The following is a 21,968-nucleotide window of genomic DNA, read 5'->3' as shown; positions in this document are numbered from 1 at the left end:
CATCAAATTCGGCACTGGGCTTGTTTATTTTATGGGCCTACATCTTCTACCATCTGCAACACACTACCTTCCAGCTCTGGTCTTGTGGACAGCAGAGGATTGAATCTTGCAAGAATCCTGCACTTGTAAGGTGGCACTCTGATGCCAGTTAAAATGAACTGAGCCAGCTGACGGAATGGAGAAGATGGTGCAACTGTACGCATGTGTTTGCATCACATGTATGCTCATGAACTAAAACCAAGCTAGTAGGTATAATGTCATAAGTAAGGCTAAGTTTTTGTCACCCATATTTTTAGTAAAAGTCATGAACAGGTCACAGGCAATAAAGAAAAATTCATGGGAGCCTGTGACCTGTCCGTGACTTTTACTAAAAATATGTATGACAAAATGGGGAGCTGCAGGGTCCCCACACCACCCAGGGGGGCCTGGCTTGGAGCTGTAGGGTCCCCCCACCGCCCGCAGTGCAGCTCAAGTCATGGAGGTCTCTGGAAGTCACGGATTCTGTGACTTCCGTGACCTCTGTGACAAAATCATAGCCCTAGCCATAACTCACCAGCATTGACTGTGTTCCTTTATTACACACCTGACACTGGGAGATGCAAAATGTTGTATTTTCTCTTGAGTATTTATAGTTTGGAACTGCCCTAAAGTAATATTGCAGGTTTGGTTCCATTTTAAAAAATGGTCTTAAGGCCTGTATAATGAAATTAAGTTAGGGTAAGCTAGAACATTTTTATAGTCATACAAGTGTTCACTGATCGTCACTAGAGAGATGCCACTGAATACAGACATGAATTTTGTAGTAAGTTTGTAAAACTTTTCTGGCCTTAAACCAAAGAGCATTTTATGTAGTCTGTACATGCATTTTATGTATATCTCATGTATACTTTTACATTAGGCTTTCAAATGACAGAATTTCATTTTATTTTGCTTCATGTTATCATATCGATATCAAATCAAAAGCTTGTCTGTTTGTAATGCTAAGAGGACTCCTGCCATCAATCAACCTACAGATAATATTGTAGAGGAAATTAGAATGTAGCTTGTTAGGTGTAGTCTGGTTTGGCTCAAGTATCTATGTTCTCATAAAATAAATATCCCTCAGACCATACATTTGTAAAGGTCAACTTTATGGCCAGCTGCAGAGTATGAATAAAAACACATAAGCCGGTAAGAGCTCAATAGAAGTGTCAGATGGCTAGCCAGAAATTGACGGCCAGATCCCAGGCACCCACTAAAACTCAGCTAAAATTATAATACAGCATAGTAACATCACTCACTCAACCTATAGATTTCAATGTAACTTCCCAACAATTCCAGCAATAATAAGGCATTGATGATGAATAGTGCCTGCTGTCTTGGCTTGTCATTCTTCAAATAAATGATCCATGTTCTGTCTGCTCTAAAAAAAAAATTTTGAAAGAAGTTCCTAAAAATAGATACAGTAACTGTTGCCAGTTTGGTTTACCACGTAATCATCTTATTTTGTCAATGTTGCTTTACTTTCTTTTTGTTCAAAAGAGAGATACAAATATAAATCTCAGAAGGGCAGCCGTGTTAGTTTGGATCTGTAAAAGCGGCAAAGAGTCCTGTGGCACCTTATAGACTAACAGACATATCGGAGCATAAGATTTTGTGGCTGAATACCCACTTCGTCGGATGCAACAACGAATATAAATCTCTTCCAACTATATAATATAGTTATATATAAACAAATACAAATCTGTTACTGGCAATTACAGGGTTAAAATTAGGGACAGGATGAATACCCAGTCTGGCTCTGATTTGTACACAAATCCAGGGGTATTTCCCTGATTCATCCTTACACAAGTCAGGTTTCAGATTAGTGGCTATCTAAAATGGTAACCACTGGTCTTGGTATGTGGTGGCTTCCTCCTGCCACTACAACCACATCAGCCCAGCACTGCTTCTCCACCTGCTCCTCATTGCCACCCTTTTTGGGATCCCAATTCAGCCATGCACTTAAGCACATGCTTGACTTTAAGCATCTGAGCAATCGTGTTGCCTTCAATGGGGCTACAAATAAACCTAAAGTTAAGCACATACATAAGTGCTTTGCTGAACTGGACCTTGTGGGTGCTCTTCCATCTGTTCCTTACTCCAGCCTGTCCCTGCTCCTTCACCCAACTGTCTTGGTACCCAGAATCCCACCTAGCTGACAGAAACAGAGATGCAGATGAGTCACCCAGTGATTCCTAAGAATCATCAGGAATTGTCCCTCCCTTGTTGAAACACCATCCTGTATATAACATGCCAACCAAAAGTGATGATAAGGAAAACTTTATCATTAGAAAAAAGAAAAGGAGGACTTGTGGCACCTTAGAGACTAACAAATTTATTTGAGCATAAGCTTTCGTGAGTTACAGCTCACTTCATCGGATGAATGCATCATACATCCAATGAAGTGAGCTGTAGCTCACGAAAGCTTATGCTCAAATAAATTTGTTAGTCTCTAAGGTGCCACAAGTCCTCCTTTTCTTTTTGCAGATACAGACTAACACGGCTGCTACTCTGAAATTTATCATTAGAGATACTCCTTCAAATCATGAAAAAATAGCATATTTTAACAATAGATATGTAGCTTTTCATTTAAACAGAATGCAGTTTTTCCACATTTATAATTCCCTCTAATTTAGTGCATACATTTATTTTTGTCCATGTCAGGGAATACTTTCATTTCAGTAATATCACCCTTCTCAGCTTCAGTTTCAAAGAAACTGTATCTCTGTTTTATTTATGCTATGCAGTTTATCAGAAACCCCTAAAACCACGATGTCAGAATGAATGTCACCTTTCTGAATCATTTATTCTATTTACCATATCAATTCAGGATTTATATATTCTAGGGCAAAAAACCATAGATTATGCATGAATTTAGCTTTACACTTTTTCCATAGTTCCAGCAATTGTGGTCCTTCTTCTTTCCAAGGACTCTTGCATGTCCAATACACTGTGGTCTAAATTCAACCTTCTGTTGGATGTTTTTGACCCCAGCGTGGCTTTAAGTCTTAAGAATCCTTTGACCCATGCGGAATATCATTATTATTGGTATTGCTATTGTAACTTAATGGGCAAATTCTATCTCTGCATGGCAGTGGGTGCTATTCGGGTGCATCTGTGGGTGGATTTGACTTTAAGCCTGAACTTGAAGCATTCCTTTTAGGTTATTCAGCACACATTTGATAGAAGATCAGAGAAGAATCTGTACTGATGATGTTGAGTCTTAAGTGCTGGCAAGGATATGTAGAAGATCCAGTAGAGGTGGTTACTTAGGTTATGTATGTTGTTTGGTGTCCATTAACAGACTCAACATGCGACCTAAGTGCATATGCTTCCACTATTGACTTTCTTCCAAATTAAAGTAATCTTTAAACTGTCAGTGGGAAAGTAAATATCCTTAATGGAAAAATTGGCAAATAAATATGATTTCCTCATCTATCCAGCCTGACCCTAAAATATCTATTCTTTAACTCTATATTTTGGAAGCTAATTTTGGGAACAAATGGTTACCTTTTTTGGTGGTAAAAAATGGGTTGAGGTTCAACTTTTTGAACAATACCTTCCATGCATTTCTTGCATACTTTGCAGTGATAAATAGGGGATCATTTTTATTATGCAATTTTAAATGTCCCTAAGTCTTCTGTGAATCATACTGTTTGCAAATGTTATTTCTGTAGGGTTGGGTTTTTTTCCTTCAATTCACTGCTTCAATACTTCTGCCCCCCATCAAAGTAAATAAAAATATCAGGGCCTGTAGCCTAGCGCTTGTGAGCAACCCTACAATAATAAATCCGGTCGTACATGTATGATGGAGGGAAAATATTTTTAATAAAAGAACAGATCTGACACTAATTTCTTAGAGATTATTTGTAAATGTAAGATAAAAAACAAGTTTAAAAATTATTTAAAATAATCTGTTGATTTCTTTTTAGCCTACAATAAATAATATTTAAGAAATACAAAATAAGTGAATTTCCACACCATTATGAACACTGAAGGTGTGATACAGATCAACAGAAGAAATTTGCAACATTAGTATTATAGATTACTGTATATCAATGTTCCTGAGTCAGTGGGCTTCAGAACCGTGAGTGATGTGATTTACTATATGATCTATAATAGGCAACCAGGTGAATTTTAACTTGATAAGTTAGTGTCTAACAGTGGTACCATCCTAACTAGGAATGTAGGAACCTGGGAAGGTTTGTCCGTAAGATTTGGCAATCCCAAATTTGTCTTCCCTGTATTCTATTGACAGAGGCCATCTTGGGGAGAGCTGCACCCACTTTCTCCTTGTGTGCAATATTTGTATCGTGGTAAAACATCACAATGCAAATTAATATTTATATACCAGTCGTGCCCAGACACCTCAGTGAAGATCAGAGCCCCCTGTTTCCATTATGGAAATTCATAGGAAGAGGTAGGCCCTACCCCTAAGGATTTATCATATCTGCTGACCCTGATTTTTCAGTGTTCTAGTTCAGTTCAGCAGACTAAAATGTGGCTTATATATTATATACTATATATTATTGCCAGCTAAGTACAGTACAGTTGGCAGTACGCTGCACACCGTTACCACTTGAAACTTCCTGGTGAAAGCTGAAATGGAGCTCAGATCTTCCTACACCAGTAGCACAATCTGTCACCACTTGAGCTAAAATAAAACCTCCCTTAGCTATTAGTACTATAGCACCTGTGAGACACAACCACTTCTGATTCTGTCCAGCAGAGAAAAGGGGTACACAGCTACCGTTCACTACAATATTTCTACCCATATCATTTTATATTAATCGTCATCAATACTAAATCATCCTTGTATAACAGGAAGGTGAAGGGAGTGTGATCTTAAAGTTGCTTTCAGCTGCACTCTTTTCCCCCCTTACTTGCTTTTTCTTGAATACCTCCAGCCTGAAAAGCAATATTCAAAGTTGCTTATTCAAGGGAACATTACAGAAATTGGACAGCACCTGTAAATGCAGTGTAGCTGTGTTATAGTTCTGGTTGCCTGTTTTTAGGGGTTTATAGCTTGGTTATAAAACTTGTCTATATATTTAACATTAAAGTGTCTAGTGCAAATGTGCAGTAATTACCTTTCATAAAACTCTGAGCATGCCTACTGCTAAGACACCTTTCACAAATTGTCTAATTTCCTCCCTATGTGATAGGCTGCAGCAACTCCCTTGGAGCTGTCACAGTCTATTAGGTAAACAATGTTCATTTTAAATACTTCTTAAGTGGGCTATTTATTGTGCACTAAACCACAGTGACTCAGCCTGAGTGTCTATATATATTTTGTGCCTGAAGTATATTGAATAAAGACATATAACTTAATGTTGAGGTTGTGGTACAAACCAATAAGAATTTGGAAATTCAAAGACCAGGCACAAACACTGTTGTTAATTCATTCACAGTTGTCTGTCTTGTTAACAGAGGGTGTAAGTTAAGATTGGAACTAGGCCAACACTAATATAAAGTTAAAGGATCATGTACTCAGAGCCGCTTTTTAGTTAGGGCATCTGGTCCCCTATGCCTTTCAATTTACCCAATCAGGGACAAATTTTGCCCTCAAATGCAAACTCATAACTGCTAGTGAAGTCATCTGAGGACAAGATTTAGTGCTCAGTTTTTTTATTGCTCTTTAACTGTAACGCCAGCACCAGCGATCTCATTGAGGCATGTGCATCTGTTGTCATGCAGCTGAATTTCAGCTCCTCAGCAGAGCCAAGTGACTGCCACTTATTAGCAAAATTCAGTTCTTTTATTATCTCTTCCTTCTCTAAGTTGCCATTGCATCTTCCAGCCATGTGAAGGAGATAGCTCTGCAGAGGCCAACAATCCATGGTTGTAGACCAAAGCATCTCAGCTCCATGTAGAGAGTATGGGCCAGTTTCCCAGCTGATGTAAATTGCCATTGCTCCCTTGAAATTGATGTATCTGAAGATGTTTAAATACTCCATGAAGTCTCAGGACTCCATCCATAGTGGGATGGTGCTGAATATCACTTTCTCCTCTGCATTCGCTTCAGTGGTTAAGCTGAAGGGCAGGGGGAAAACATGAAAGGAGTAAAGATGTGTGAAAGTAGGAAAGAAATCAGAGAAAGTAAGTGAGATGAGGAATAAATGAAGTGAGACACAGGAAGGGAAAAGGGAATGAAAAAAGGTAGAGAACTGTAGTTGAGGAAGAGAAAAGAAAGCTGTAAGTGGGAATAGAAAAGTATTAAATTAAAAGAATGAGAAAGAGAGAAGGAAATAAACATGAAAAAATAAGAAAACATATACAACTTTAAGGTTATCAAATGAATGTTTCATTTGTGCACGTGCCTACATTTTGTCTTTGATGTAACCTTGATGGAGAGATTGGGGATCCAGAGACTTAGCTTGAGGTTGTGAAGCCAGGGTAAAGGACATCTTGGTGTTCATTTGGGGGAAAGATAGAGGACTGAGGGAAAATACATTGATCATAGCTTTCTTCTTCTGCTCATTCATGCATTGTATAGATCTTAAGACCAGAAGAGATCATTATAGTATTCTAGACTATAACATATGGTCAGTTCATAACTATTCTGTCTTGGATTTGGGATCACTGATAATAAGAAAATTCCATTGTAGAATTCTAAACTATTTCACACTTAGATACCCTTTTAATGAACAAAACCATTCAAGGGAAGCTGTGAAATACGTTTCATACATATTTCATCCAAGAGTATTTATCGATTAAATCCATGCATAGACAGTTTAAAAAAAAATTAGATCCTATTAAGAGGTGGAAAAGACTTACCAGAGCATTGAATCAACCTCCAGTGGAGGAAGTAAGAATTACAGCTACTGCTATATTTGATCTTAGGGGGAAAAAATAATTACTCAGAATTTTTAAAGAGTACTACATGTGTAAATAGTATTAAAAATAGAGCTTTGTTTTTAAATGTGTGTTTATATCTAATAGATACAATAACTCCTCTGGTGCAATCCTATAAATATCTATAATGATGGCCACACTCTTCTACTATTGTAGGAACCATTTAGAAGTAAACCTTGAGAGGTAAATGCAAATGATGATGGCTCTTGTAAGCCCCTCTCAGTAGGGATTTATGTGAAAGTGTCCATACAATTGTAACGTTTTAGAAGACAAGCAAATACATACAGGCTTTTTCTCTTTCAGATATAACTTACTGTAACTGGATCGGTCAAAGTAAAGTAAATATATAGAAGAGATGATTTTCTTATTGGACGTAGGATCTTTAGCGCATCTCATAAAGCTGGAGTGAGCTGTCACAGTGCTGTGATTCATAATCAGTATTTGAAAACATAAGTGAACAAAGATGTGCTGCGGTTATTAAACTAAGCTGCAGGCGACTTCAGGCATTGAGCTTTTATTAGCAAAGTTGGCTATGGTTATATGTAGGGTATTAAAGAATATTTGACTTAATGTCTTTTTTCTCTTCTGCATTGCTGTAAACTGTAGGGCTGTTGTTTTCCTGGGGGCATACATGGAGTTCACTTCAGGAGTTGTTTTAGTTGTGTCCTGACCACAGCAGCAATGGCACAATAGGATACTAGTCAGGTGTTCAAGTTTAACATTCAGGCTGTTTCCTTCATCCTTCAACCACCGTGGGAACACCTCAGAAACGAGCGGAGCAACCGTTATTTGATGGAAGGAAGAAGCTTGTGTGGCTCTGCTGTGGGCGTGGGGCTGAAGGATTCCAGGAGGAACTGCATCTACTCTCATTTTGCCAGAAGGATAGTTCCCAGTAAGAATACATCATTCTGAGGGAATCCTCAGGACTCTTAGAAAGACATGAAGGACCACTGTTGGCGGAGAAGTCCGGGCATTACAAAACAATCAGAAAATAACTTTAATGTTAATGCAGTGTATTTAGAATCATAGAATATCAGGGTTGGAAGGGACCTCAGGAGGTCATCTAGTCCAACCCTCTGCTCAAAGCAGGACCAATCCCCAATTTCTGCCCCAGAGCCCTAAATGGCCCCCTCAAAGATTGAACTCACAACCCTGGGTTTAGTAGGCCAATACTCAAACCACTGAGCTATCCCTCTCCCCCAAAATTCAAGATTCAAGAGTATGTATTAGTAGTACTCATAACATCATGTTGGAAGCTCTATGTAAGATTCTGCTAATCAGTCCTCAAAGTATTGTCCCCTTCTTTCTGATAGAGATGTATTAAGGCCACAATTTTCAAACACTGAATTAAATTCCTATCAAAGCACCTAACTGAAGAGGTCTGTTTTGTTTTGTTGTTTTTAAGATGCCTAAGATGTTCAGCCGCCCTGAAAATCAGGCCAATTTTATTTCTGTACCTAACTATGCATTTAGGTATTTAACGTGAGGTACTAAAGCTTGTGAACATTTTGACTGAAGGGCCTGCCTACACACTGATTTAGAAACAGATATCGCTAAATCAGTGCAAGACCCTAGTGTAGATTCAGTTATATTGACATAAAGGGGATTATATTGATATAGATTGTTTCCATAAATTCACTTTTCCATTGACTGTGTCCAGAGCACTGCCAGCCCATAGCAGGGCAGCTCTCAGTCCCTTGGCCACAGTTTTAAGCAAATGGTACATGATAAAAATTTACCAAGGTAAGATGATTAAAATAAAGCAACCTGTGGCAGTGTAATTGTGTGTCTCCTAAAAGAAGTGGGCTAAGAGTTTTAAATATCTTTCTCGAGTATGGCATTTTAAGACTGATAATGGTATGTAAAGGAAGTAAAAGCCCAACTGCTTTCTAATATCCAAATGAGAAACCAGTGGAACCCTGTGCAAAAATCCAGGTGGAATCTTCCACTTGGATTCACGGCTGTTGGCACTAGAACCAAACAGACATTGTGCAGACCAGCTGGAAGGAGTTCTGCTTTCTCTAATTCCTTCTTCCTCACTACGATACTCGCAACATGTACAAAGCTGGCCTCAGCAATTCCCTTCCAGACCAAATTGCTTTCCCCTCAAGGCTGGTATAAACAGCAAGTGAGAGGCATCCAGATGAGAATGTCCATGGTCACACTCTGTCTACCCTGAAGGGTCTTCCCCTCCCTTCTCCATTAGGCTGTATATGACTTATTCTGCACATTTTTGGCATAGTCTATTAGAGCATGACTGGGGGTGTAATACACTTGCTGTTTCCTCTGTCCTTGTACATAAAACATGTGGAGACAGCAATGTTTGTGTCCTGTGGCTGCAGGATTTTGAGTGGATACACTAAAGGATGCAGGTCTCGACACTGGCCTCTGTTAAGGGAGTGAGTTAATAGTTTCATGCACTGACATAAATCAAATCAGAATTTGTCCCTTTTTCATAGAATCCTCTAATTGACCTGATCTCAGTCTTTCTCTCTCATCTACATTTTTTTCCTGATTCATGTTAGAAATTCCAAGTCACAGAACAAAGAAACAAAGTTTGTATTTTCAAAGAAAAAAGAGGGGAGGGAGGATTGGTGAAAACAGCCCTTAGAGCTGTACTCTGTGGCTGAGTAAACTAACGCTTTTTACTTGCCCTTTTCAAGGATGTGTTTAGTCTAGATTCCCTTGATTTATATATCTTTTTTGGCTGGGTTGTATTTTTTTAATGCAGATTTCCAATGATTTCATTCAAATTCATGTTTGCCTAGGACGATAGAATGTTTTGAGACGAATGTGAGTGAACTTAATCCTTACAATGTTTTCCTCCTCAAATCTTCATTTATAGAATTGTTTAGCCTTCAAAGGCATTCATTGCCTGTTATGTGCTACAAAAAGAATCCGAAATAGACAGAGCTTGGAATTGCATTGGGAAATCATCTTTATTTTTCCTCTCACAGAAGTGGCAGTGCATTGAGGATTCTTCTGGCAAGCTTCGAATTCACAAGTGTAAGGGATCCAGCGACATGTTCGCGATCAGAAAGAGAACACGAAGCATACACTCCCAGGGATACAGCAATAAAGACAAAGAATGCATCTGTGCAGATGCTGATTACCGAACCAGCAGGACCCAGAGAAAAAATCAAAGACAGTTCATGAGAAACCCCAGTGCCCAAAGTAGGTGATCTCAGAACTCTTAGATACTCAGGAAAGGGGGCATTGGGTTAATTGAGCGGTGTTTTACCAGCAAGGAGTTGTTTTCACCTGGATATATGATGAATGCACATGTAATTTGCAGTCGGTACTTGAGTAATTACTGCTTTAAAAAAAAATCAAAGCTACCAGAATCTGTTATCACGATAAGAAATGTTATTTAGGCCAGTTTGTAGCAATGATGATGTTTTGGTGCCACCTATTGTATGGGTTGGAGATAAAACCTGCAGAGTAAATTACAGAATCTAGGTAATTATTACAGGCATAGTAGCCTGAGCAAGCATTTTCTTTCATCACTAATATTCAGTTAACATGTTCGGATATTTGCAGTAGATTTTTTTTGTTTTTTTGCATCTCAAACATTAAAGCATTCTGATTGCTGTCAAAGTGAAAGCCTACTCATCTGAAGTTTTTAAGTGCCAGTAAAACAGCCTGCTTGTAACGTAATGAGTTAGAATCTAGTGCCCTCTAGTGGAGTGTGATGTAAAGGGAAACTGCCATCAAGTTTTAAAATACCAGTGCTTAATTTTCTGTGTTAAGCACTGAGAAAACATAACTACTTTGAAAAGTGGGTGTCAATTAATATTAGAATATAAGAGTGACAATACTGAGTCAGACCAATGGTCCATATAGCCCCATACCCTGTCTTCCAACAATGGTAAATGCCAGATGCTTCAAAGGACATGAACAGAAGAGGGCAATTATTAAGTGGTCCCTGTCATCCAGTCCCAGTATCTGGCAGTCAGAGGCTTAGGAACACCTGGAGCATGGAGTTGCATCTCTGACCATCATGGCTGATAGCCATTGATGAACCTATCCTCCATGAACTTACCTAATTCTTTCTTGAATATATTTTGGCCTTCACAACACCCCCAGCAACAAGTTCCACAGAGCGACCTTGTGCTGTGTAAAAAGAAAAGAAGTACTTGTGGCACCTTAGAAACTAACAAATTTATTTGAGCATAAGCTTTCTTGAGCTACAGCTCACTTCATCGTATGTGTGTTGTGTGAAGAAGTACTTGCTTTTGTTTGTTTTGAACCTCCTGTCTATTAATTTCATTGGGAGACCACTGGTTCTTGTGTTATGTGAAGGAATAAATAACACTTCCTTATTCACTTTCTCCACACCATTCATGATTTTATAACCTCTATCATATCCCCCCCCCTCAGTCAACTCTTGTCTAAGCTGAAATGTCCCCGTCTTTTTAATCTCTCCTCATACAGAAGCTGTTCCATACCCTTAATCATATTTTTTTTGCCCTTCTCTGTACCTTTTTCAATTCTAATATATCTTTTTTAAGATGGGGTGACCAGAACTGCTTGCAGTATTCCAGGTGTGGGTGTACCATGAATTGATACAGTGGCATTATGATATTTATTGTCTTATTATCTATCCCTTTCCTAATGGTGCCTAACATCCAAAAGCTTTTTGGACTGCTACTGCACATTGAGTGGATGTTTTCAGAGAACTATCCACAATGACTCCAAGATCTCTTTCTTTAGCAGTAACAGTTAATTTAAAACTTTAAAATCCCATCATTTTGTATGTATAGTTGGGATTATGTTTTCCATATGCACTATTTTACATTCATCAACACTGAATTCATCAATCATTTTGTTGCCCCGTCACCCGGTTTTGTGAGATCCCTTTGTAACTCTTCTCAATCAGCTTTGGATTTAACTATTTTGAGTCATTTTGTATCATCTGCAAACTTTGCCACCTCATTGTTTACCCTTTTTTCCAGATCATTTATGAAAATGTTGAACACTGGTCCAAGTGCAGATCCCCAGGGGACACCGCTATTTCCTCTCTCCATTTTGAAAACTGACCATTTGTTCCTACCCTTTGTTTCCTGTCTTTTAACAAGTTACTGATCCATGGGAGGACCTTCCTTCTTATCCTATCAGTGTTTAGTTTGCTTAAGAGCCTTTGGTGAAAACTTGTTAAAAACTTTCTGAAAGTCCAAGTACACTATCTCTACTGGATCACCCTTGTCTACATGTTTGTTGACCCCCTCATAGAGTTCAAATAAATTGGTGAGATATGATTTCCCTTTACAAAAGCCATGTAAAGGGCTTAATGAAAATATATATTCTGTTTCTTCACTGAGATCAGCATTTTCCATCTTCTCATGTTTGGTGTGTTTTCTATTCTAACACTCTTGCCAAGAGCAGCTGGGTTCAGGTAGCCTGAGTCAAGGACAGACTGTATTCCACCGGGTCTAGACAGCATTGTGGGTTATGGAATTTACATGAAATTTTGTGTAAGCATACAAAAATTTTACAAAAATTACAAGAGGCTGCACGTATATATGATGTTGCAGAAAAAATTATGATACTATATTGTATTATTTCAGGTATAGCCTGTGATGATATCATTAAAGCCTGTAACATTCTTCAGAGGACAGAAGTTACAGTTGTGCATTCAGCCATAACTTAGGCATTTCCTGACTTTGGGGTCTCTAATTGTTCAACCTAAGTGTTGCATTAATATAGTTTCTTGTGTTTAATAATGTTATACTCCAATGAACTCCATTAGAATTGACTCTTGCTGGCTAGAATCAGCATCATCGGTACGTCATAAGCAATCAGCTACTGGAGCGTCTCCTGGAAAACTCTGTTTTTGCAGCAGCAAGATCCAAGTTCTGTCCCCACTATCAAAGTAAAGTTACAACTGGCCATAGTGACAGCTGTGAAGCCCTAGAAGGCCATGGATTTGTTACAATACAAATCCTTGTCTTTCCAGGCTATCTCTAGAGCAATAATTGTTGCAGTCGTTTCCTGCAGCTTATAGGTTGTCTTCCTATGCATGAAAATTATCTTGCCTCATTTTTCACTTCATCCCATCTTTTTTCACTAATAAACAAAGCTGGCAAGAGACTAGAACTGTGATTATTTTCAATTCAGACCTGAGGCTACCTCACATCTTCCCACAGAAAAAACACCTGGGAGGGGCCAGGTCGGGGCAAAATCTTTCTGAGATCCAATTTGTGAAGTTCCCTTCAGTCACCCTCTGTTGGGAGGACTTGGGGTGTAGGGAGTCAGAAAGGCACAGGTTTTGAAGTCCGTGCCATTTCTGATTTCTGAGAACCAGGAGCCTTTCTAAAGAGACAGCCAAGCTAGGAGCTGTACTGCAGAGATTGCTTCTATTCTGCTGGGGCCCCTTCCATCAGGAGCTGTGCTGCCATTGGCCGCTCAGTAACAGCCATGAAGTGGACGCAGTGGAAGTATTGAGCCGTGAGCTTTATTACTTCCCACCCAGCTATCGGTATGGAAATCTGTGAGCAGAGCAGGCTCTGGCACGACAGAAAGGAGCACCTCTTCATCCCCCTGTCCCAGCCTAACCTCTTGCTTCAAATCCCCTCTGAGTTCCATCCAAGCTGCATACAGTCTGAAGGGCCTGGTGATTGTGGGGCACAGTGTAAGGGCAGCTCAGGCCCCAGTTTTTCAGATTTCCTACTGTTAAGATTGGAATATTTCCAAACTGTATATCAGTCATTTGATTAATAAAGATCATTGGAGGAGTTTGTAGTCTTGCAAGGGTTTGTTTCAGTTCACCGTGCAAATCTTTGCCTATTCCTTCACTCTAGACTATAGGTTTTTACATCAGAGAGACTTCATAATTGGTTTTCTCTTCTGAAAGGTGGACATCTTCACTGACTTAGTAGGACACCTTTTTAGAGCTGACAGCTCTAAAAAAGGTATCCACTGAAATAGTTTAGGTGAGGATTATGTCATTTGAAAAAAATTTTAAATGAGGCGCACTATCAATGCTTCCAAAAGATTCTTACAGAGAGGTTTCATGTCGTTGTCTCAGAGAAACTAGCAGAAAGCTTGTGATATGATCTGCAGTATCTGTCACTCCATACCTTTTCAGAACTCTCCAGGAATCATTTCATCCTATGTTATACTACAAGTTAAATGAGAACTGTTAATGACAATAGTAATTTTACATATAGTGTTGCAGATCAGACATGGATTTTGAGTGTTGAAATACTTTACCTATTCCATCTCATCCCATAATGTTTGCCAAAATCTCCCCATACAACAACACACTAGCACTGGACTTTTAACATATGTATAATTAAATGCCATTAGAGTTTTGTTACAAAAGATGGTGTCTCTTTCTACCATTTCAAATGTGTTGTTATCTATTGAGTAATAGCAGTGTGCTCAGCACTTCTGAAATTTACAGGAAAAATTTCCCCCATCCCATTGATCTTACAAACTTACTCATGTATGAATTAATACATTGCTCGGTGTGGGTGTGGTTGGGTGGGTTTGGGGAGGCCAGGGGTGGAATGCAGCATGGTGTGATGTAACACATAGGTTTTATCAACATGAGTTTGGGATAGCTACATTGCTCACAAATGGGGAAAAAAGTGAGTTGTGGAGGTCATCCAAGGTCAGTTCAAATAAATTTTTATACCATCATGTATTCCATGTATGCCACGTGTCTAACAGTAAAAAACTAACCAAACAAAAATACCTTAACAATGTTTTAGAAGGTATTTAACATGTTATTTGGGAGGGTTTTTTTAATGTCTCCATCTTTAAAGCCAAGTGTCTTAGTTACCATGAGTCCACCTCATGGTACTTGCAGCAACCCATAAAAACTTCTGTATTTCTATATATTTCTATGTTTAAAGTTGTGACATTTCTAAGTCCAGAGTCTCAGGCCCTTCCAGGGGTAGAAATGAGTGCCGGATCCCCATGAGAGTGGGAGAATCTTGTCATTTCTAGCTCTGCAATGCAGCAAAATATCAGAGTGCCATGACATGCTTATACCTGGAAAAGCCATCTCAGCTACATAACTGAATCTTGTCCTTTTACTGTCTAACTTTGAAAGGAAAAAGTGCCACCATCTCTTAAACAAGTTATTTTGGACCCCCTGCACCCTGATTCTCAGAAGTACTGAGCTCCCACAGTTCCCATTGATTTCAGTTGAAGATTTGGTTTCTCAACATGTCTGAAAATCAGGCCCTGGTTGTATAAAGTTGAATACATAAAAATTACAGCACCCAAAGTAAGAGGCCACTTCTTCAAATTTGGACCTTAATTTGCCAAAGATCGTCAAGGAAGTCTTTGCAAAGCCATAAATAGATCTGAGATCTCCAAGTTTGTGCTTTGTTACAAGTCCATCCTTCTTGCCCTTTGAAATTTGCTGCCTGTTTATGAAATCCATTTTTGTATATCTATAAGCATGAATATGTTTTCCTCTCCTGTTGCAGAATACAAACCACGATTTGTTCATACTCGCCAGACTCGGTCCTTGTCTGTGGAATTTGAAGGTGAAATATTTGACATAAACCTGGAGGAGGAGGAACTACAAGTGTCACACTCCAAAAGTATTAGTAAGCGCCATGACACTGAAAATGAGGAGGATTCAGAAGATAGTGATGATGGTGAAGAAGAAGAAATGATAGCTGATGGCACCAATGCTGTTGGCCAACCTGATTCTGTCAGAGTGACACACAAGTATGAATGCTTTATATTGTTTTTCTTAAAGTAAAATTTCTTCCACATTTTGCATTTTCTTCTTTATCCTTTTCTTTGTGTTTTTCAGTATTTTACAGTTTATATAACACAACACAATAATATAATAAAAGAATGATTTTATAATTTTGCCCTCTCCTACACAGGTCAAGCCAATGGGATGAGTTGTACCTTTGTAAGTGAGGGCAGAATTGGGCCTAGCGATTCCAACTTTCCTAGCTGTGTGTATTAATGTACAGACTTGGCACCAGAGACTCAAATAAAGCAAATTAAACCTATGTACAACTGAGTAGAGATGGACAGCAAATAGTTTTCCCCTCCTGCAAGAGTTTTTGAGATTTTAAAAAATTTCCCATCTCAAATCAGAACAAAAAGTGAACATCTCAAAAAATTTTGCAAACCAATAATCCAAAAAAAAGGACCAGGTCAATCAACATTTCATTTAGATAATTTCATAATAGTTCATTTCAATTTTGACCGTCTATATTTTTTAACCTTTTTACTATAAATTAACTAACATTTCCAACCCAGAAAACGAAACATTTTTTCAAAAGTTTTTCAAATCTGGAGATTCATCAGAACTGACTCTTTTCCACAAACAGTTTTGGGTTAAACAAATTAACACTTTCCAATGAAAGACTGTTTTATCAGAAAATTTCCAACCAGCTCTATAATTGACAGCTCACTTTCAATGACAGGGGTTGGAGTAGGAGACTCTGAACACCTTTTCCATCTCTGACTCCTATGGGTCTATGACTTTCCATTTTCTTCTGAAGCAGAGGCATAAGGAAATCAAATTGAAGCAGGGCAGGTGAAGGGTGTGTCCCTAGAGTCTCAGAAATACACAGTTAAGGAAGTTGTGTGAGAATGTCAGTAAGGGAAACTTTGGGAAAACAGTATGCAGATATTCTGTATCACAGCAAATTGATGAGGCATTAATTCATTACTTTGGACAATCATGTCCCATTCTTACCAATTGTGTGCTCATAGATGGGGATTCATGGTAGTGTGCCGAGATCGTGAGGAAAAAACCTACCTCTCTGCAGCTGGTGGCTGTACAAGCAATGGCAATTCTGCTTAAAGGGAGATTAAGAATTTGATGGAGTTTTATACTTTGGTTTTGTTTCTGATTGGACTGAGAATCCCCAGCATGTTAATGGTGTTGCATCTTAACATAGCAGGCACAGAGTCCATGCCAAGAAGGAGTTTTCTCCATGTTGGAGAGAAAACAGATGGAGGCAATTATTTGGGACTACTAAACCAACACACATCCCTGGCTGCCGTTGTTGAGTCTAAATCAGGGGCAGCCAAATCATGGCACCTGAGCCACATGCAGCTCTTTTACAGTTAAAGTGCGCTCGTGGACCTCCCCCCCCCCAACCACCCCTCCCATTCCCCACCTACCAGACTGCGGGATGGGGAGCTCGGGGTTTCTGCCCTACGGCGGGGTGGTAGAGCTAGGGGCTTATGCCCATCATGGAGAGGGGGGTCTAGGGACTTCAGCCTCCTGGGATGCACCTGCCAGGGCTTGGGGTTTATCCCTTAGCTCCACTACCCTGCCACCAGGCAGAAACTCCAAGCCCTGGCAGGTGTGCCCAGCTCTTAAACTTCTGAAGACTGTAGTCTGTGACTCAGAGGGTCAGTACGTTTGGCCACCACTGGTCTATTTTATTACTTATCAGAGGGCAGAGTACAACTGGAAAACTTTATAGGGAGGAGAGGACAGGAAGAGACTTTGGAAGAAGGGGGAAGAGGCGAATAGGCACAAGGAACGCTATTGATCTCTCTCCGCTGTCCTGTTAAATGCATCTATAGGTGTTTTATTCTTCCAAATGACACCATTCACTGTGAGAGGGAACTCTACCAATCATCCAGAGCCTGGAAGGACCACAAGGCCTACATTGATAAGGAGGTTAGAGGGATTTCAAAATCTATTCTTAATAAAGATTCTAAACTCTGATGTCATCACAGTGTAACTCTGCATATAAATGTGCTTTGCAGATTGAAGCTCTCCAAGATAAAATTAAGAATTTAAGGGAAGTGAGAGGACACCTAAAAAGAAGAAAACCTGATGACTGTGATTGTAGCAAAAAGAGGTAAGAAAAATTCACCTGAAGCACTGTTTTCCTTACTGATTTACTTTACTGAACTCATGAGCTTTTATACAGTGGGAAAGATTTAACATTGGCTACTGTAAGTTTAATATCCAGATATGGATTCAAGCTGCAGAGTTTGGATCCAGAGCCTAAATTCCTCAAAATTTGGATCCAGGATTTTGCTTTAACCCATTCTACAAGTAGGAGCCATCATGAATGAATTAAGATCCAGATCTGTATTTTAGCATTAGGTGTGTTTGGATTCTGGTTATATATTTTGACCCATCTCTATTAATAATGTTGATATAGTATGTGCTCATATAAGTCATTTCTGCTAGTGAAATAAAACAGACTGTACATTCAACTAAAACAATAATAGTATCTATTTTAAGTGAGAACATAAAACAGATGGTGTACTTCTGTTTTGCTTTGACTGCAGAAAATGAATTAAGTTTTATCCAGTCATGAAAAGCTGACGTTTTTAATATTATCTGTAGCTATTATAACAAAGAGAAAGGGGTGAAGGCCCGAGAGAAACTGAAGAGCCATCTTCATCCATTCAAGTAAGTGTCGTTTTTCCCTTTGCCATCAGCTGGGCATTGTTTTATTTTGCTTTTTAGTAACTGTGAAATATCAACAATGAGCCATAGTCCAAAACGGCTGTTGTCTGGGGTACCAGAAGCTGGCAACTTTTGACTGGCTGCCCAACTTGAACCCTCAGAAGTTCAGGACGGGCAGTGGGAAATTAAAAACAGTGGCACAAATCCCACTGAAATGGATGAAATGAATCATTCTGGGGACTGACTGACTTGATAACCTTTAGTTGGGTCCTTTACTTCCTGTACTTGATACAGCATCTATCCAATTTACTTGTGATGAGAGCATCTTCTCACAATATTAAGAGAGATGGGGTGGGGGGAGGAGAGAAAGACCACCCTTAATTAGGCTCCCTATCTGGTACATAGTTTCAAGCATTCAGCCTTTTAAAAACTCAAATAAACATAATTGTTAAAGCCCTTTTCAAACAAATAGAAATTAGTCTATATGAACTACAAATTGCTTCCCCTCTGAACAGAGAAGCAGCACAGGAGGTGGACAGCAAACTTCAGCTATTCACAGAGACCCGCAGGAGAAAGAAGGAAAGAAAGGGGAAAAGACGCCAGAAGAAAGGAGATGAATGCAGTCTTCCTGGACTTACGTGTTTTACCCATGATAATAACCACTGGCAGACCGCACCGTTCTGGAACTGTGAGTATTTCTTACCTCCACGTGCAGACTTTAATGAGGTTCATTCTCCTGTCTCATGTGATAATTTCCAGATAGGACAGTCAACGAGGGCGTTATTTTGGAAAGCAGGCACTTACGTTCATGACACAAAATGCACACAAAGAAGTAATTGCTGTGTAAAGAAATTAATGAAGAACTTCACTTGTAGTTATTATTTATTTATACTGCAATATAAATACCTAGAGGCCTCAATTAAGATTGTAGAAACACAAAAACACAAAACACAAAAAAGACATGTTCCTGTGCTTTTTTATTACCATCTATTTGGTTTTGTTCCTCTTCTTGTAGACCCAGATGTCTAAATATTTCAGAGGACTTCTAATTATGCTGTTTTATGATCCTGAAAAGAGAAAAAAAAGTTCCATTATTTCCTGTTTATATGCACATTTATTTTCCCACCTACCCATATAATAATGCTTGTAAAATTCTGGTAAATGACTACTTCATTTTAACAGGGTGAAGTAGAGTGAGGATGAATACAGTGGCTCAGATTTAGCTGTCATTTACACCCATGCAACCCTGTTGATTTGAATAGGAGTTACATGGAGCGTCAATCAGGACAGAATTTAATCAGCTGAATTTAGTGTTTAGTTCATTGAGAGCATAAGAATTATCAGACTCAATGAGACAAAAACATAAAAATCTGGTATCATGGCTCTGTGAACAAGGGGAGACCCAAAAACTATCATAATCTTCACATTAGTTAATGTTATGCCAAAATTTGGCGGGAAGAAGGAGGATTTTTTCCTTGGCCTTTAGGGGTCATCTCCTGACTTGAAGGAAGAGAATTTATTGATAGTCCATATAATTTTTATCTAGGCTAGTACTATATCAAACATTACATTTAAGGAATCTACAGGACTTCCATTATAAACCATTGTTTTCAGTTGTGTGTAACTGTCTGAAAAACTCTGCTTTGGGGGCTGAAAGTTTCAAGGTTTGATCACAGTACAAAGGGGATTGTGTATTTGTTCATTTTTTCTTGAAAGTTTAATCAGAATCCAATAATTCTTTTCCACAATTTTTAGGTGTTTTTTTGACATGTATAACTTAGGAATAGCTGTTCTATAGAAGCTGAAAATTGTCAGGTGGCTAGACCTCACTGAGACCTAGGGACAGATACCCAGATGGTAGAAATTGTCGTAGTTGCATTGATGCTAACATTCTGCCCTTAGTCTTCAGACCAGTTTGCTAAAGAAAAATATTGCAAACTGTGGAAATATAAAAATTGGGTTTTACATTTGTAGTGATATTTTGCACATTTGTAATACAAAGCTGCACTGAGAGTTTTGATGGGGTAAGAATTTAGCATAAATTGAGTAATGACTTCTGGTTTTAACCCAAAGTAATTGATTGATCTTTTTCATATCTTTTCCTCAGAGACAAAAACAAACAAAATCAAACAAACATAAAAAGCAGGGAAACTGAATACAAAAGTTAGTTAATGCTAATTTTAAGGTTTTGATTTTAAACACTCCGAAATCAGGAAAAGATAAACATTAACATTATCATCGTAAACTTAACTCAGACATTGCACATATAGAATATTTTAAGTTAGTAGTTATGCTATTAAGTATAATACGATTTATCCCTCTCATTCTGCTACACCATCATATTTGTGTGCTGGTTCCACTCACCTCAGAGGGCTGTGTGTCAGTGATGCTGAAAACCTTTTGATGGCCCATACCAGCTTCTTCCTTGGGGTTTCCTCGATGGTACACATCACCTCCATTACTGCTCCTCCAGGGCTTCATTCTTCCTACTAGAGCCACTTCACTCCTGCTTGCTAGTCCTGTCTCTTTCCTTTCTGCCCTCCAGCTCTGTTACTCTGCTCCTCTTGCTTCATAGTGGCCCCCAGCAACTCTTCCAAATCCCTTCCTCCAATGCCACACTGCAAATCCCGTGCCAGCTTCTAGGTACAATCCAAACCCATCTTCACATTTCCATTTCCTCCCCTCTCTTCAGTCTCCATAATGTACCTCCTTCTCTCCTGCCTGCCACATTACCTCTCCCTCTCATCATGTATACTCCCTAACAAATGGAGCTCAAGCCACAACACTGACAACATACAGACAGCTCTCACTAGCTTCTAGAGGAGGGCAGAATAGCACCATGTGGGTGGAATTTTCCATGAAACGTACATCCTATATATTCCATGAGGTTATGGTTACTTTTAGAACATCAGTGCAAATTTTACCCTGACTTTTATACTAAGCAACTCCACTGAATCTCATTCTGCATGAGCAACTGAGGACAAGAACTTTTTTTTAAACCCTTACATCCAATTCACCCCAGAGCAGTCAGATTTACATCATATGTCCGTTGGGGCAGAATTTGGCCTGTTATCCACAGGATTTCATGTCTCCTGTCATTTAAAACGTATATGTATTTTCATATATGTTTTTGTATTTAAATAATTTAGGAAGTTTTTGTGTTTCTGAATAGAACCTAATGGTTTATTCTTAAAACTAAAGAACTTTTCAGAAAAATAAAGTAAAACGATTAAAATCAATACAAGTTTTACTAACAGAAAAGCAATGTTTATTATTTTATATCTAAAGTTAATTGTTTTCTCCCAATTACAGTGGGGTCTTTCTGTGCTTGCACAAGTTCAAACAACAACACCTACTGGTGTTTGCGAACAATTAATGAGACACACAATTTTCTCTTCTGTGAGTTTGCAACTGGATTCTTGGAATATTTTGATATGAACACTGATCCCTATCAGGTAATCCCATTTCTGTGTTACAAACACTTCAGCACTAATATTCTGTATGTTTGCACTCTTGTTAACAAATATTTCTTTTTTTCTGATGCCTAGCTGACAAATACAGTACACACAGTGGAAAGAGGCATTTTGAATCAATTACATATACAGCTAATGGAATTGAGAAGTTGTCAAGGTTACAAGCAGTGCAATCCACGACCTAAGGGACTTGAAACAGGTAAAAAAGAAAAAGTCTGAAAGAAGGCACTATTCATGTATGTTTTTATTAGGGTGTC

The 21,968-nt window shown here is 38.8% G+C and overlaps 1 protein-coding gene across 11 annotated transcripts in view; it reads left to right on the top strand.

Annotated features, from left to right (window-relative positions):
* Positions 1–21,968, top strand: part of SULF1 (sulfatase 1) — a 169,001-nt gene that overhangs the window by 127,604 nt on the left and 19,429 nt on the right. For all 11 annotated transcript variants that reach the window (XM_043539517.1, XM_037892462.2, XM_037892460.2 and 8 more), the window contains 8 exons: positions 9,834–10,050; positions 15,318–15,564; positions 17,398–17,494; positions 17,584–17,678; positions 18,176–18,241; positions 18,754–18,926; positions 21,551–21,693; positions 21,787–21,910. In XM_043539517.1, coding sequence (XP_043395452.1) covers positions 9,834–10,050; positions 15,318–15,564; positions 17,398–17,494; positions 17,584–17,678; positions 18,176–18,241; positions 18,754–18,926; positions 21,551–21,693; positions 21,787–21,910 — 1,162 coding nt within the window. The remainder of the gene's footprint in view (positions 1–9,833; positions 10,051–15,317; positions 15,565–17,397; positions 17,495–17,583; positions 17,679–18,175; positions 18,242–18,753; positions 18,927–21,550; positions 21,694–21,786; positions 21,911–21,968) is intronic.

The sequence above is a fragment of the Chelonia mydas genome, chromosome 2 (assembly GCF_015237465.2).
Source record: "Chelonia mydas isolate rCheMyd1 chromosome 2, rCheMyd1.pri.v2, whole genome shotgun sequence".
NCBI classification, from domain to species: domain Eukaryota; kingdom Metazoa; phylum Chordata; order Testudines; family Cheloniidae; genus Chelonia; species Chelonia mydas.
This window is presented reverse-complemented; position numbering and strand designations above follow the sequence as displayed.